Source organism: Typopeltis vanoorti, chromosome 3 (genome assembly GCF_054136105.1).
Source record: "Typopeltis vanoorti isolate ZY-2024b chromosome 3, IOZ_Tvanoo_1.0, whole genome shotgun sequence".
NCBI lineage: Eukaryota > Metazoa > Arthropoda > Arachnida > Uropygi > Thelyphonidae > Typopeltis > Typopeltis vanoorti.
In genome coordinates, this window is record NC_143551.1 from 165,838,263 (window position 1) to 165,856,452 (window position 18,190).

At 35.3% G+C, this 18,190-nt stretch overlaps 1 protein-coding gene across 1 annotated transcript in view; it reads left to right on the forward strand.

The window, feature by feature from the left end:
* Window positions 1–18,190, forward strand: part of CSN8 (COP9 signalosome subunit 8) — a 158,462-nt gene that overhangs the window by 110,460 nt on the left and 29,812 nt on the right. The window contains exon 6 of the mRNA XM_090416181.1: window positions 5,402–5,464. Within this exon, the coding sequence (XP_090272307.1) occupies window positions 5,402–5,464 (63 nt within the window). The remainder of the gene's footprint in view (window positions 1–5,401; window positions 5,465–18,190) is intronic.

An 18,190-nucleotide genomic window follows, 5' to 3' on the forward strand; every position in this document is an offset into this window, starting at 1 on the left:
AAATATCTAAATATAAATTTAAATCATGTTAATTTCATTTTGTAATGACCAATTATACAAGGAAACCAAGAAAGTGAAAGTACAAAGAACAGTAGATTACTATACAGTATGAAGAAAAAATTTAGTGATATGATTAAAGAATTTCATGTTATTCTCTATAAAGCAAAGTTGCTCAAGCGTGTCCTAAAGGAAATCTGTGAAGTATTATTTGATTTCGATGGTTTTGTACAAAAATAAAAATAATATAATCTGGAACGTTGGCAGCTGGTTTTCTTTTCTTTTTTTAAAAGAATATTTCAAATAATTATCATGAATTAATTTCTTTGAGAACAAAGAAAAATGTTTTGTCTAGTAAGCGATTAGAAAAAAATTAGCAAAAAAAAATTAAAAATGAAATTGGTTCTCCAAGGTAAGGCATTTTAAGTCAAGAAATTATGCAAGATCTTTATTTTGTCCAGACATTAAAATTGTATTCTACAATAAAAAGAGAAAACAAAAATATAAATAATTTCTCTATTTTTAGTCTATCCTATATAACTAAAATCTAGTTACCCAACATAGAACAAGGAAGTGCGTTTCTTGTTATATGGCAACTGAGAGACAGCTACGAATGTGAGATAATCCGATTAACCGTTCTCTTCAGCGTGAGGGTTTATCACACCTTCTAATGGACATGACAGTCAAATTGCACTTCTTATCCAGGTTCTTTCAACAGGTGGGCTGAATCATATCCAGATTTAGCTGGACGTCTATAGACGTCCTGATTTGGGAGGTTAAAGGTTCAATGTGGTAGGACAAAGGCTGAAATGCTTGTCTGCAATTCAGTGGCCCCTGAATCAGTGTCCGAAGTTACCAGAGATCTAAAAAAATTAGGTTACTTTTCTGTAGCTACTGATGCAAGCCTCTGTGTGTGAGATATTTCACAGTTGAAAAGGGCATTGAATGTAAGGTTCTTGATTTTTATGGGGATCCAGAAGAGACTTCAGATTCAGTTTATTTAAATATCCAAAGTAGGCTACAAGAGCATTCCCTGAGCCTAGACAGTGTCACAAGCTACAGCGCAGACAATGCCAGTGTTAATTTTGGGATGAAACATTCAGTGTATCAGTTATTATCTAAGGCAAATAACAAAATAATAAAAGCCAATTGTTCAGCCCACATCATGCATAACATGTGTAAGCAAGCATGTGATGCACTAAATATAGATATAGAAACAGTTCTTCTCTTTGTAAGATAGTTGATAGATAGAAGAAAAGTGGTTTACCACTTTTGTTGTTCTGCCAAGAGGAGGGAAGAGCTGCAGAGTTTTGAGTTTGTTGATTTAGAATGACAAGAGGTTCTGAGGCATGTTTGCACTACATGGCTTTCCTTGAAACCTGCATCTGATAGACTTTTACTTAACTGGGATGCTATTGAGAGCTACTTTAAAACATTGAAAAATGTCCTGTTTTTCTGAGGAAAATATTTGATGAAAAGAAGGCCATCGCAAGCCAGACTCTACTCTTTATTGTATTTTTTTTTTTTCAAATGTTTCAACCATTTTTGAAGAATGTATTAAACTCCTAGAAAAAGAAGATTTGAGTGCATCAGAGGCATTTGAAGTAGTCAGTGTTTTACAAAACAAACTTCTTAAAAGACAAGAGGACAGGTTCTTTGGAAATGCCACTGAAGAGGTATTAGAAGCCATGATCCCTCAAGAAAGTAATCAGTGCAAGTCAGACTTTCTTAAGTTCTATGAGAAAGCTTTAAGCCATTTGGAGAAATCATTTGACTTCACAGAAAACAATCTTTTTAGTCTGCTGAAGAACTTAAACCTCCAAAGTGAATGGTCTTTCAAGCATCTCAAAGAGACTGTGAAGGCACTTAATCTAGAATCTGACATTAGCCTGGATGAGTTATATGAGGAATTCTGCTTGAGTCGTGACAGAATAAATATCACTAAAGTGGACTACACAGCAGGCAAGACCTTAGGTACGAAATGGAAAGAGATTATTCAGAATATTGGTAAAGAAAACATTCCCAATCTCTATAAGCTCATACAGCTTGTTTTAAGCATTCCTGGTAGTAATGCCTTTGTAGAAAGGGTGTTCTCTCTATTATGAACTTAAAATGGACAGACTCAAGAAACAAGTGCTCAGCTGGCCTCATAAAAAGTGAAATCATCATTTCAAAAAATGTTACAGATATTTGCAAGGACTATTTTGTGAGAGTGAAACAAAACAGACAGCGTTTAGAAGCAGCCAAATCAAGTAAAAAGTACCTTTTCAAATCTTGAATTTCAAGAACAGGTAGACTTGTGCTCCTCAGTATTTTCTCTCATTAAAAGTGTTTCAAGTTATATTATAGTGAATTTTGTTCATTTTTAAGGTAAAATCATACAAATTAAACTTTAAAATACAAATATTATTAAATCACTAATACCGGTACCAATGTATCAATTTTAATTTTTTATAAGGTTAGAATTACATATTCAACTTTGGCTTTTTCATTTTATGCATTTAGGGAGAGGAAGATTTTCATATTCGATAAGCGTGTCCCTCTTTAGACTTACCAAAAGGTGGCAACCCTAGTGGGACCATAGCACAAATACTTCTGGTTGTCTAATTCTGATATTTTTTGCCTACATCACTCTATTTGATGTTGCCTTCCATTCAAGAGGATTATCTTTATATTTTGTATTGAATACTTGTGACTTGCTGCTGGATCCCAGGTACTCAAACTTGCTGACGTTCTCAATTCTTTTTCCATTAAGGTACACTTGTTTCTCAAGAGCTTCTCTGTTTGTATTTCCTTTGAGAACCATAATCTTTTGTCTTGCTAGGATTGAGTCCTCTGTTATTACTGATCTTGTTAACTTTGTCAAGAATTAATCCTAGTTCTTCCATGTCATTACAAAGGAGTACTGTATCATCAGCATACCTCAGATTACTGATCAATCTACCTTCTATCCTAATTCCTGTCCTGAGCTCATCCAATGCTTCACACATGATGTCCTCTGCATATACAGGGTGTTCGGGATAAATTTGACAGTTTCGTAAGGAAAAAGAAAATCTTCTTTGTATCTATTAAATTTAATGAATTGACAAAAAAACATTACAGGCAGAGTTAATTACAATACTATCAACAAGATTTACTCAAAATAACCACCATTAGCATCGATCACAGCTTCAATTCTGCTTCGGAACCTCGAACAAGCTGATGCTACAGTCTCCCTGGGAAGGGCCGCAAAAACTGTTTTAATTTTATCCATTAACTGGGCTTTTGTATTACTGGAAGTGCGATTGGTGTCTTTTTCAACTGCGCCCCATACAAAATAATCCATGGGGTTAAGGTCTGGGGAGTTTGGAGGCCAAACATTTGGACTGGTGAAGTCGTAGAAATTTTCAGACAACCATTTTTGACTTTTCCCAGAGGTGTGGCAAGGGGCCGAATCCTGCTGCCATACATACGGCCTACCATTGGCTACCCTTGTTATCCAGGGCTTGACTACAGTTAGCAACTCCACGAACAAAGCCCGAATTCCAATGCCAGGGTTCTTCAACACCTGTTCCTGCAGATTTGCGAGGAATTCTGCTGTACGAACGCAATCAGATCGTCTGCTAGGGATCTTTCTTCTTGCTACATCCTCGTAGTCACCATTGCAAGTCTCTAGTTCATGCCTGATTGTTTTTTCTGTATTCAGGGAGCATTGGGCAGCAGTCGTAATATCCTTATTTTGATGGCGGGCACGAATCATCATGATACAAGTTATTCTCTTCCATGATTCAGGTGGGTTCCAGCTATCCATCCTTTCTGACATCTTGTATATGAATGAAGAAGGGTCCAAACTTTTAAATGAAGAGAAGTGTGTGTTAATACATGTAACTTACGGAAAAATATAATTAATTATAAATATGTCAAATTTATCCCGAACACACTGTATATACTAAATAAGTGAGGAGAAAGTAAACATCCTTGCCTAACTCCTTTGCCAACTTGAAGCCAGTCAGTCAATCCAACACCTGTCTGTTCTTACCATGGCTTCCTGCTGTGTTGAGGAAAACCATTCTTTTCATTACTTTCCACAGTTTCACATGCTCAACAATCAAAAGCTTTACACAGTCAAAAGCCTGATAGTGTGTTGAGGAAAACCCATTCTTTTCATTACTTTTCACAGTTTCATATGCTCAACACAGTCAAAAGCTTTAGAGTAGTCTAAGAAACACGTTACCAGAGGGAGTTTGAATTCTTTATATTTTTCTATGATCAGTCTAAGGCAAAGGATCTGATCTCTGGTGCCCTTACCTTTCCTAAAACCTGCTTGTTCCTCGGGCATCTCTGCCTCAACTTTGGCCTTCAATAAAATTTTGTTTGCATGAGATATTAAACTAATAGTTCTATAATTCTTGCATGCCTTCATATCACCGTTCTTATGTAGTGGTATGAAAACTGACTTCTTCCAGTCTCTAGGCCATGATCCTGTCTCCCATATCCTTGCAATCAATCTATGAAACACTCTTATCCCTCCATCCCCTGTGGCCTTAACTCCGCTGGGATTTCATCTGCACCTGGGGCCTTATTGCTGTTAAGCTGCTTAACTGCTCTTTGAACTTCATGCCTAAGTGGAGGGGGTTCCAAATCAAAATTTTCCTGGTGAGAGAACTCCACGTTTACTTTATTCACTCTGCTGTACAGTTCCTCACAGTATTCTTTCCATCTGTTTTTGATTTCCAACTCTTCTGTTAGTAATGCTCCATTCCTGTCTTTGATGACATTCAATTTAGGCTTAACCTTGTGCTTTAAGTCACAAACTAAATGAAACATCCTTTTATAATTGTGCCTCCTCATCTAGAACTCTGTTTCTTCACATTTATTAGTATACGTATTATTGATATATGCTGATAGTGCTCATTAAATAACTTCAACTACATTGTTTTCTGTAGTCACTCTATTACCATAACTATTCACCAGTGTCATCTTTCCATAATTATTCTTCCTCTTGTTTCCACATAGTGGAAGAATTCCCTTGGATTATCTTTTACCTGACTCACCGATCTCCTCTCATACTGCACTTTTTTTGTTTATCATGTGTGTCACTTCTTTGCTCTGCATTTTATATTTCTCACGTATCTGATTATTAAATTTTCTCATACCTTTTTCATAAGTTTTTCTTTTTCCATACTGCTTGCTGATTTCACTGTTCATCCATTTCAATCTTACTCTATTTATTCACATAACTCTTGGTATATGGAATATCATGAAGGATTTAACTGATGAAATGAATTCACTAGTAATTGTCCTTAATATATTTGTATTATGACTATAGTATGACTAATGCTGCTAAAAATTTATGGCAGGTACATTATAATGTAATAAATTATATACAAGTTGTGTATCGTTTAATTTTTCTGCATATTTACAGTTATGTCTTCTCTTGGATGGGGAGTGGATAATTCTTCCAGGATGGTGATTCCCAAGAAAATTGGTAAGTTTTCTTTAAAGAACTTAAAAAAAAATTATGTTCTCTCCAGTCTAAACTGACTGGGGGGTCTTAGTGAGCTATATCAGTACTGGAATTTTAAATATATTACAGTTGTTGCTAACCAACAACAGATGTCTTTGATCTTATTGCCACTTTCAGGAAAATGCACTTACAGTAGATTTCTTTATTTCAAAAGAATAAATTGATTATCTGTGATTGATGAGTGACTCAATTTCCAAGAAACATACACTCAACTCTCACTATAACAAACTCCTTGAGACTATAGGAATAGTTTATAATGAATGGTTTGTTATGGTTTTTTTGGCATAGCATTGTACTTATAGAGTATTGATAGGGACTTCTTTGTAGTTTATTATAGTGAGCAAATTGGTTACGGCAGTGATTTCTATATTGAGAGTGTACTGTATTATTAAAGATGCAATTTATGATGTGTTTAGGCGATTGGAACATTATGCAGAATGCTGTTCTTGTGAATCTTCATAAGAGAAGTATTTTTACATTAAATCTTTCATAGTAAGTCACCACAAAAGACATTCACATTTTGATTTACATGAAGATGATAGAACTGGGTGCTGATACGTCTGATTTTGGTGACACTTTTAAATTCTACAACTGAAGTTGATAAAAAAAACAGTGAATAAACAAATAAAAAAGTACAAAAAACAGAACAAGATAAAAGTATATCTTGAAATATTCATCATATATGCAAGTCTAGTTGTCCAAGTGGTTGGTCTAAGCCTGGTTGGAGACTCAAACAAACAGACTATAGGTTTGAGTCCCATTATGGCCTAGGTAAGAGATGAATTTCTTCAGCTAGTATGAGACCTTTATCCCACATATCAGAAGCCATGTTTGGTCTTTAGAATTTAGCACAGGGTTTCCAGATTATCTAAAAATAAATTAAACTACTTATATTTATTATAAACAATAGATATTATCATACACATGCATTCTCTTTCCTCCATGAAAAGCATGCTCCATTAGCATGATGATGTTGAACAAAAATAAGAAACATTGTTTTACAAGCACTTTCTAGCTGATAACCTCTCCTCTTCTTATTGAATAAATAATTACCTAATGCCTTTTATTCCCATATAGGGAGTATGTGAGACTTTTTAAAATTGTCTAGCTTTTGCAGACTGAGTGGGCAGTTCAATCTCCACCGGCAGCCAAACAGAGATAGTTGGCCCATGACTATCACTAATTATAAGTAGCAGCCGTAAACATGCTATCATTTCTTGGTGCCTAATCCTAACAGGATATGTTACTATCTGAAATAATGTGGGTTCTAGGATCGATTTTCTCGAGTTTATGAGACAAAAAAACTTGCGTTTCTGGGAGAAAAAAACCCACTTGTCTGTGCCAGAGATCGACTAACTTGGGAACTGGTCAAAGATAAGCTTAGAAGAAAAAAAAAAAAAAAGAAGTTCCTTCGAGCAGCCTAGCACAGAGGATGCGCCACTTCCACTGAACTATACAGGCTTTCTTATTGAATAAAAAAAGTAATAATAATAGTAGATGAAACAAGCAGTGATGACAGCATGTTAAAAAAACACTGACCAGGCATGCAGTCAGGAACACATATCCATATTTGAAGTAGAAAAAACCATCAAAGGCTTAAAATGTGGAAAGGCAGGAGTAGATGATATTCGACCAGAAATGCTGAAGTATGGTAGTATAAAAGTATTACAGTGGCTGCACTGCATAGTTCAGAAAGCCTGTACAGAGGGACGAATTCTCGATGATTGGAGTAAAGCTCTAATAGTACCCATATATAAAAAGGGAAATAAAACTGAATGTGAGAATTACAGAGGTATTTCCCTACTGAGTGTTCCTGGCAAGATCTATGCAAGTATACTTGAGAAACGATTGAGAAAAATTGTGAGAAAAGCTGGATTCAGGCCAAATAGAGGCTGTCAGGATCAGATCTTCACTTTACGACAAATAGTCAAATATAACAAAGATCTGTATTTCAGTTTTGTTGATTTGGAAAAGGATTATGACAAGATGCCAAGAGAGAAGCTATTCAATATGCTACTGTTATATGGTGTCAATGGGGCATTATATCAAGCAATACTTAGTCTTTATTTGAGTTGTAAGTCAGCAGTTAGAATTGAAGAAAGTACAGGAAGATGGTTTAATGTTAAATCTGGTGTGAGACAAGGATGTACATTATCCCCTCTGTTATTCATGATCTATATGGATCACATTATGAAGGAAAGATAAACATGATATCAAAATTGGAGATGTTAATGTCAGCTCTTTGCTTTATGCAGAAGATGTTATACTTCTAAATAAATCCGCTACAAGTCTGCAAGATTCTCTGACTAAATTGAATAACTATTATAATAGATATGGTATGAAGGTCAGCAATAAAAAGACAAAGACAATGACAATAGGCAGAATCATTGAAAATGTCAACTGTGTTGTGAATGGAGAACCTGTGGAACAAGTAAAACATTTCAGCTACTTAGGCATGATTTTTAGTGAAGATTAAATTTAATATAGAAATAGACAACAGAATCAGCAAACCTGGTATAGTGGGAAGTCAACTGAATAAACTCATATGGAGTAAGAGAGAAATTAGTCGGAACACTAAATTAGCTGTATATACAAGACAGTGTTCAAACGAGTTTTAACTTATGGATCTGAGAGCTGGGTCAGAAGTAAAACACTTGACCGAAGACTAGTGACCAAAGATCTAGATACCGCATATATAAGAGTCCTGAGAAAGATTATAGGCATGAACAGATGGCATCAATGGCAATATCATATTAAAAACGAGGATATTAGGAAAGAACTTGACATTGTCAGCATCCAGGAATGCGTTAGCAGAGCTAATCTCAGGTGGTATGGTCACTTAAAACAGAATGGGTGAAGAAAGATTAGCAAAACAAGTGTTCTCTGCCAGGTTGGCAGCAAAACGACCCTGAGGAAGACAAAAATGTAGGTGGATTGATACAGTACAAAGTGCCTTAGACGATAGAAATATAAGATTTGATAATGTTGGAGTCTTAACTAGTAACAGACTGATTTGGAGGAAAATTGTAGTTAGTAATCATGTAATTTTTTTTCATGTAGTACTATCATATCCTGTGCACCCCTTGAGATTACATGGCAGGAATTTGATGATGATGATATTTTGTTTAATTTTCATATTCAAGCTTCTTTGACCAGAGAATTGTATTCATATTTTAATAACGTGGCCTGTGTAGATCAATGGATGTGACGTTTGCACACCATGAAAGAAGACTTGGTTTCAAATCTAGTCGGCAACTAGAGGAAATTTTTCTAAGCCTTTTTTCGATCTGTTCCAGAGTTACTCGATCTCTGGCATGGGCAGGCAGGTTTTTTCTTCCAGAAACTCTGGTTTTTCGTCCCGTAAACTCAAGAAAATTGACAGTACAACCCACACTATTTCAGACAGTGATAGCCTTGAGCCAGCTATCTCTGATTGGCTACCAGTGGATATTGAACTGCCTACTCTGTCTCCAAAAGTTAGATAGGGCTAAAACAGACCCTCCTTTTATTCCTGTATAAGGAATAAAAGGCATTAGCTGATTTTGTTTTTTTTTTATATATTTTAATAAGTAAATGTACTATCAGTTTTGAAGTACAGTGGTATCTCGCTAATCCGAACTAATAAAAACCGTGCTTGTTCAGATTAGCGAAAAGTTCAGATTAGCGAATTTCCCCCCAAGAAACAATAACTAGTATTTAAAACAAAAATAATCAGATTCTAATGGTACATCAATTTAAGTCTGTAAATAAATGAAATAACTGATAGAAAAAAAGCTGCTGTACTGTAATGTAAAAACTTAAAAAAAATAATACAAGTTTATTTTAGTAAAAAAATTTAGTTTATATGTACTGTATTGTTGAGGATTCTGATTTAATAAAATTGCATAGTTCAGTACATAATATTACTTAATAAAAAATATCACTTTCTTGTACACAACACAAAAAAAAGTTCCACAAAATAACACAAAACAATTTTTTTAAAAATTTCTTTGTAAAAAAGTCACTGATTTTCTTTTGCTTCTTGGACGATAAACATTTTTCAAATGCTTCTTCTCGGAGCTGCATTAGCAATAAAATTTTGTGGAATGGTGTATCATTCTGCTTAGCACATTCTATACGCATATTGAAACTGTCAACTGCCTCTTCATGTTTTACTTTTTTATCTTCGAGTTCTTTATTCATCATTGTCTTCATCCTGTAGCGTCATATTTATAATTTCAGCATCTGATTCGATTTCGAATTCACTTTTGGTTCTACCTGTAATCCATTCCGTAACATCTATTTGTGAAATTTCAACATCTGGATTTATATTTTTAACCTATTAAAGATTAAATTCAAAATTATGTACATTTTGAATTTCCTCTTGGTAAATTCTAGAAGGCTACAGTTTTTTTCATGATGCTCGAATTGCTTCAAGTTCTACGGCTTCCGAAGCAAACGTGAACACACAATAAATCAAAATAGGCCTACACTATAACCGTACAATCGACAGTATGAAAAAAAATACTGTACTGTAATAATAATAAAATAAATAATAATAGTTAAAATAATAATTATTAAATAAAAATAATAGTAGACAAAATAATACGTAATAAATAAATAAAAATTTTCTTTCAAACCGCAGTTTGGATTACTGGAGGGTTCGGATTAGCGAGATACCACTGTATGCATATATGTATGTGTGTTTAGTGAGTCCACAACATTATAGATGTACTAGCTACGTAAAATATTTCACAAGTGACTATTTTGATGTAAATGATTTTGTGTGTGTGTGTGTGTGTGTGTTATTTTTGCTAAATATTCCAGTTTCAGTTCCTGGAACTGGAATTACTTATATCGATGTGGTAAAACATATAAAATCCTTTGCTTTAGTGTTTGACTGTTGATCATTCATAATTCTAAAATATTTTTGAAAGAGCATTTGAGAAAACAAATATAACTTTATTAATTATATTTAGCTTCAACATTATCAGTGGTCAACAGTAATCACCAAACAATACCAAACTTGATTTTCTGTTGTTGTGTTCAGGATAGCAAGAGTTTTTTGGAATCCTCGCATTAACAGATTATATTAAGTTAATGGGGGGGGGGGGTTGCTTGCATAGATAGGTATTAACTGTTATATTCCATTGGAGTAGATTACCACCTAAAGAAATAAGCTTCCATGCTTATTAATAATGGCCATGGAACTTACAGGCCATATTGAAAGTCAAAAAATTATTGGGTTTCTATCAGTAAATATATATTATTGTTTTACCAGAAAAGCACATTTAGGTAGCCAAAGAACCAACATTTCTAGTGACAAATTCAACATCAAGTTGCATTTAATGCTGAATTGTTGCTAGAGATTTTACCTGTTAGTTCAGTGTTATATCCAAATGAATTGTTGCATTCAGATTCAAGAAGTGTGCATCTATTGTTGGTAAATGTTTCAGTTCCTGGAACCAGAATTACTTATACCAATGCTATTAATAGTAAATAGAAACCTGATGTGGTTGAATGTCTTTAGTTGATATAAAATTTCCCAAAGTCCTAATTAGTTGGTGGCAGAGTTGTCCCATTCCTATCTTGATAAGTAGCCATTTTTATTGAGGTTAGATTGGTGTATTTAGACTACTTTGTTGAGGTTTTTCTTTTATGTCAGTACATCAGCTTTCACTTTAGCAAACACTATAACATACTGACTATAACAAACTAAAGAAAAGTTCTGATCAGATTTCCATACATGCTATGCTAAAAGAAATTCACTATAACAAACTATTCCTGTGGCCCATACAAATTTGCTCTAGTAAGAGTTGACTGTATTTTGTGAATTATGCAGATGCTGTTTCAGTCAGTTGTAATTAGTATTTTTTTATGCCTGCCTCCCACAAAATGTTATAAATCTATAGTACATTGGTACTGTGGATGGGACTAAGGAATTTTATAATTGTTTTATGATTTATGTTTTTTTTTTTTTTTATTTTATTTTTTTTTTACATAGTCCAGAAAACCTGCTCTAGAGACTAAACATGGAACTTTTCCATCCACTTCACACCTGCAGCGACCAGGGTGGTCTCACGCTGAGTAAGTTCATCTCCAATCTAAAGACAACCACAGATATTTATGACCATGGCAAGATTTGAACCAGCAACATAGAGATGGTCACTTACTCACTCTAAAAAAAAATATAAAATAACAGGCCAATATATTTAATATCAAGACTGTAGATTTTTTATTGTTATTAACATCAGTAACAGCTTTCAGAAATCAAAATTGGAATATTTTGAGTTATATGGCATCAGGCTTCCTCAGTTATAGCATGTGCGCGTACATGGGGTGGGGGAAGTCAGTTGTTTGGAATCATCAGGTGTTAGGATGGGGAGTTTGATAATTGATAAACCTGCTAATAATGGATGTCAGAATGATTGACTCATGTTTTTCTTATGCTAAAAGATTCAATGCTCAGATAATCAGTAAAACTGCAAATAATATCCGAACAGTTGCTTTTACACACGCACGCGCACACACACACGCGCACACACACACACACACACACACACACACACACACACACACACACACACACACACACACACACTGCTTGGAAAGAAGTTAGTGTACACCCCCCCCCCCCCATGAGCAAGGTGCATTGTGCCATATAACGAGTCACATGTTTGTAGCTGTTATAAATTGGAGCAAGATGATTCTCTCAATTCCTTGCAACTGTGTCTGGGTGAAATGGCTGTGAGAAGAGAACTGACAGTTTGAAAGAGGTGTTGTTATAGGATGCCATGCTGCAGGCCTATATATACAACAAATTGGGCCATCACAGCTCCACAATCATTGATACCATACTGATATGGAAGCATAGGGAGTCATCTGCAAATGCTGCCTGCAAGGGATGTCCCACCACACTCACTGAACTTGACCATAGGGTGCTACAAATGATGATATTTAAAAACTGCCACTTGTTGTCCCACACGTTGAATATGGACTTCTGGGCATTGAATATGGGAGTTCTGCAGAAAAACATTCATAACAGAGGCTTACAATATGAATTTACATGATAGAACCTGAATATACAAGCCCCACATTACCCAAACCAATATGCAGCATTGTCTTCAGTGTTGCAAAGAGTGTGTATAATGGGATATGAAAGCTTGGAAAGCTTTGTTATGGAGTGATGAGTCATGCTACACCCTCTATCAACCAGTTTGAGGGTTGTAGGTGTGGCAGATGCCAGTGAACATCTCTTACCAGAGTGCATAACCCCGACTGAAATTTGGAAGTGGTGATATGATGGTATGGTCTTGTTTTTCCTAGTTTGGCCTTGGACTTCTGTTTATGGTGCCACGAACATTGAACTCTGAGAAGTATCCGAACATTCTGGACAATACAATGCTTCTTACTTTGTGGTGTTTCTGCAGAACTGATGATTGTCTCTTTCAACAAGGCTGCTGCTGCTGTAACTGTGTGGTTGTGGACATGAACATCACCACACTTTACTGGCATCCACAGAGCTCTAATTTCAACCCTATTAAACATCTGTGGGATGAACTGGAACATTGGATGAGGTCAGGGGACGTCTACACAATAGTCTAGGACCGCATTATATGCCTACAGAAAGAATGTCCAAAATTCCCATTGATCGCTATCATATGATTATGGAAAGTATGTTCTGTAGGATTGCTGCAATCATCACAGCGGAAGGATGTCTTACATCTTATTAAGGTAGGCACCATGGCTGTTTGTCCTCATGCTATGGTGTCCATTGACTTCTTTCCAAGCAGAGAGAGAGAGAGAGAGAGAGTGTGTGTGTGTGTGATGAACCATGGCACAAGCTGACCTGCTTGTGTCATAGTTCATCTAATTAAGAAGCAAGTCCATAAGATACAATCTCATAAAAGATCCATCCATCAGTGGCTTTAACAGACACTTGACCACCCATAGCCTTCCAAGTACCCTTGGATTTCTTAACCGTAATACGAGGATAAGGCATTTTACTCCTATGCCTCTAAGTATTCTTGTCTGTAAATTGCTGTTCTGCTGGCTGGTTTGCCTTTCTGAGAGACGAAAAACCTGAGTTTCCAAGAGGAAAAAACCCTCTACCTCCATATGAGACTGGCTAACTCACCTTTAATTGAAAGAGACCAGATAAAGGTTCCCCACGTTATGGACAGGGAATTGACCCCAGGTCTTTCTGACCAAAGGGTTTTGTCTATTATCGACTGAGTTACGGAAGCTCTAACTCATAAAAGATAGCAGACTGAAAAGGTCAGTTGCCAAAGACCTGAATGTGTCCCAAGATAACACCCTAGTTATATATGTGTGTATGTATATATATATATTTTTTTTTCGGGTGTTAGTTTTGAGGTTCAATGTTCACATAATCAGTAGAGCTAAAAAATGGACATCAGATTGATTTTTCATATGTTATTTATGATGTCATGAGATATTCTTGCTAATTAATCTGAAAGTGTTAATGAAGCTCAGAATAGCTCCACTTAACAACTGAAGATGTTTATGTATAAATTACTGAAATTCTTCAAGTAGTTCTGAATTAGATATAGCCAACGTTGAGGTGTGGACAGTGTTCACAACAATACTAGAACAAAGGACATTGCCATTTATAATGGATAGTAGCAATAGCAGCTCAAGGAAGTAAGTTGTATATGAGTAATGAAATGAAACAAATGCCTAAATTATGTCGTCTGATGGAAATTACATAACATGTTGAAAATGACTTTTCTATATGTTTTATGCTGCATTTACACTGGAAGGTGGATTCAGAACAGCCAGAATTAAAGTGCAGATCCAGCGTGAAACATGACGAATGGAAGTGTCTCTATTGCAGATAAACAAGGAATACATCCATCAGCAGCAGGGGTATAATTTAACAATTCATTCCATTTTTACCTGAGGTAAAACAAGATGACAGTGAGTTTAAAAGAACAAGAAAAACACAGATGACCCTTCTACTTTAAATTCTTTAAATTTATCACTTGCAAACAGACTAGAATATGCGAAACTGTAATTGATGAAACAATCACAAAAAAGTCTAATGAATACAATACAAGAACTTTGTTAAATATAATAATTTAGAAGTTGAAGAAGTCTTACAAACTGTAAGAGATATTAAAAATATTGTCAACATAATAATTGAGAGACAACACAGTCCAATAAAAGCAACCTCTGAACTGTGCCAAGAACTTAACATTTTAAAACTGCAGTACAAACTTTTAAATGATCAACAGTATAAGGAAAATCGTATCTTAAATGGCCTCCCAACAGAAAACTGGAAACTTGAGGGATACAGTTCTAAAGTTAGCTAACTTTTCTAACTCAATGACATTCAGTCTGTAAATCAGCTCCTTCCTCACCCAATCCCAAATAAAATTAAAAAAAAAAAAAAGATATACATGCCACATAACCTACTTGTGTCATAGTTCATCTAACTACTAACAAGCAAGTCTATAAGAGACAATCTCATGAAAGATAGCAGACTGAAAAGGTCAGTTACCAGAGACCTGAATGTGTCCCAAAATAACACCCCCAGTCTTCTTGTTCTAAGTATTTAATATCATTTTACCAAAATCTGTTGTGCTAAGCAAGAAAGGCAAAATCAGAAAAAAATTACCAATTTTTAGGGATCAGAGATACAAAAATATTATTATTATTATTATTATTATTAAGAGAGACCTCCAGGGAGTCAGAGACTCATCGAGGGAGACCACATACTAAACACACTAGCTATCATACTTGTTCTTGAATTCATTCACACTGCTTGCGCTCAACATTTGAAGGCAATCCATTACAATCATGCACTACCCTCTGAGAGAAAAATCTGGCCCTCACACCCTTCTTGGCAGCCTTCATTTTCAGCTTCCAAGGATGCCCTCTCATCCTTTCTCCACCCTCCATAAATTGAAAAATTCCATCAATTGAAATTCTGTATGACACTTCAGAAGTTTGTAAGTCTCAATCATATCACCCTCCTCTTTCTCCTGTTTGCTAATGTCTGCAGTCTACAAATTCTCAATTTGTCTTCATAATCAGTATTAACAATCTTGATATCATTTTTAACACTCTCGTTTGTACTCTCTCTCCAATATATTAGAATCACAACAGAAACCAGGAGACCAGACCTGTGCACAATAGTCCTAGTGAGGTCTTATCAAGGCCTTGTAAAGAGGCAAAATAGCATCCTTATCTTTACTTGGAAACATTCGTTTCAGCATTGCAATTATCTTTTGAGTTGTATTTACAATCTTTGCCACATGACCCCTGAACTTCAACTTCCTTATTAACACTCCAAGATCCCCAGCCTCATCAGTTTCTTCTAGCCTAATCCCCAATATAATACGACATTGGATATCTAATCATGCCGAAGTGAATGACTTTACATTTATTCACATTTAACTGACACACATTTTTCCAGTGGTCTCATGCCAGTCCCAAGCCTGGATAAAGGAGGAGGGTCGGTCAGATGAGTGTCGATGTTCTCACTGTAAAGAAAAAACACGATTGTTATCTGATGCCTATAGGATCAACAGGTGAAACATGCAGGTGCGGACGTCACCTGGATCAACAAGGCCCGCAATACCAATCGAGCGATCAGGGTTAAATCGAAAAGTGGGATACCAAAAGGAAACAGAAACTGAAACTAACAGAACTGTTATCAGTAGGAACATGGAATGTGCGGACACTTTGGATGTCAGGAAAATTAGAATTACTTCATGAGGAAATGAAGAGATATCGGTGTGATATACTAGGATTGGCAGAGTTGCAATGGACATCATCTGGAGAGATCAATGGATGCAAAGTAATATGGTCAGGACATGACACGAAGAAGGAGTTGGCTGCCTTCTTAACAAAAGAGCTCAAGAGGCACTGTTAGGCTCCAAACCAGTCAATGAATGAATCATATAGCAAGATTTCAGACAAAATCATTTAACATATCAATAGTCCAGATATATGCACCCACATCTGACAGCACAGATGAGGATATTGACTTATTTTGCAAAGATCTGACAGAGACAATAGAAACAATACCAAAGCAAGGTGTGCTAATTATTGAAGGAGATTGGAATGCCAAAGTTGAAATAGATAATGATGATTGGGAAAGAATCATGGGAAAATATGGTTTTGTAAAAAGAAATGAACGAGGTGAAAAATTGTTAGAGTTTGCTGTGGACCACGAGATGATGATCTGTAACACAAGATTCCAACAAAAGGAGTGTAGAAAATGGACGTGCCAATCAAATGATGGTAAAATCAAGAACATGATTGATATGATTATGATTAAAGAAGATGGATAACATCAGTGTCGAACTTTTCAAGGAGCTGATATAGACTCAGTCCATAGTTTAGTGATTGCAAACATCAAGTTGAAATTAAAAAAGAAATATAAACCCCAACATCAGAATAGAAGAGATACAGCAAGAATAAGTGAAGCAGAAATAGGAAGAAGGTATAGAACAGTGTTAGAAGAGAAACTTAAAAGTGTGGAAAAAGAATAAAACTCGAATCTAAGAGTGAAAATAGTAATGAAAGCGATAGAAGATGCAGTTGAAGAAACAGTACCAGAAGAAGAGAAGATCAAGAAGAAATGGATTAGACAAGAAACACTGAAGTTAGTACAGGAGAAAAGAATGTTGAAGATAAGAAGGGATACATCAGAACAAATAGAGAAGAAAGTGTAATGAGGTGAAAAAAGCAGTCAGAATAGATAAGATGAAATGGTTAGAAGCCCAGTGCAACAATATAGAACAGTGCTATGGAGGTATAAAAAATGATCAGAGCCATTAATAGAAAGTGGTGACCAAAACAGACCACAATTAAATATGAAAAAGGCAAAATATTGATGAATAAAGAAAAAATTGTACAGCAGTGGACAAGATACTGTAATGAGTTATATAAAGAAAAACTAGATTTAGATAGTGTTGGGAAACTGACTGAAGAATTGAAACAGATATCACCACCAGGTAATGAGCATGATATGGACATTTTAAGAGAAGAGATAGAAAAAGCAATAGGATGGCTAAAACACAACAAGAGTCCTGTTAACGATAACATCACTGGAGAAAATTAAATATGGTGATGAAAGTATAGTTACAGAAATGCACCAACTATGTAATATGGTATGGAAATAAGGGAAAATGTCAGAGGTGTGGGTGAAATCAATATTAGTGACATTATACAAGAAAGGAAATAAGTTAGAATGTAAAAATTATAGAACAATTGCCTTGACAAGTCACCTTGCTAAAGTGATGATGATGATGATATTGTTAGATTCTGAATGAAGGATTCTTGCAAAGAAATCATTCATTCAGGGTCTGACATACTAAACTACACAAACAAAGAGAAATACCTGCGTATCAACTGAAATTAAAGTGAAACTTCTTCGCTGCGTTTTTTTTTTTTATGTACCATGTATTTCAATCTATTGTGATCATACCAAGATCAAATTAGAGATTGTCTTAAAAGAGGAATTTGTTAATTTTATTTAAGCCTCACTTTAGCTGTATAGAATAATTGTGAGTCACCAGATAGATATTAAGTAACAATTCATACAAGTTATACAACTACATGTGTCCAGCATAATGGCAGAGGCAGTAGCTTACGTGGAAAGTACGTTGACGGGAATTCCATGAATACAAAAGTATAACAGCAAAGGGGAGAGCAAGGGATGAACCCAAGGGGAGA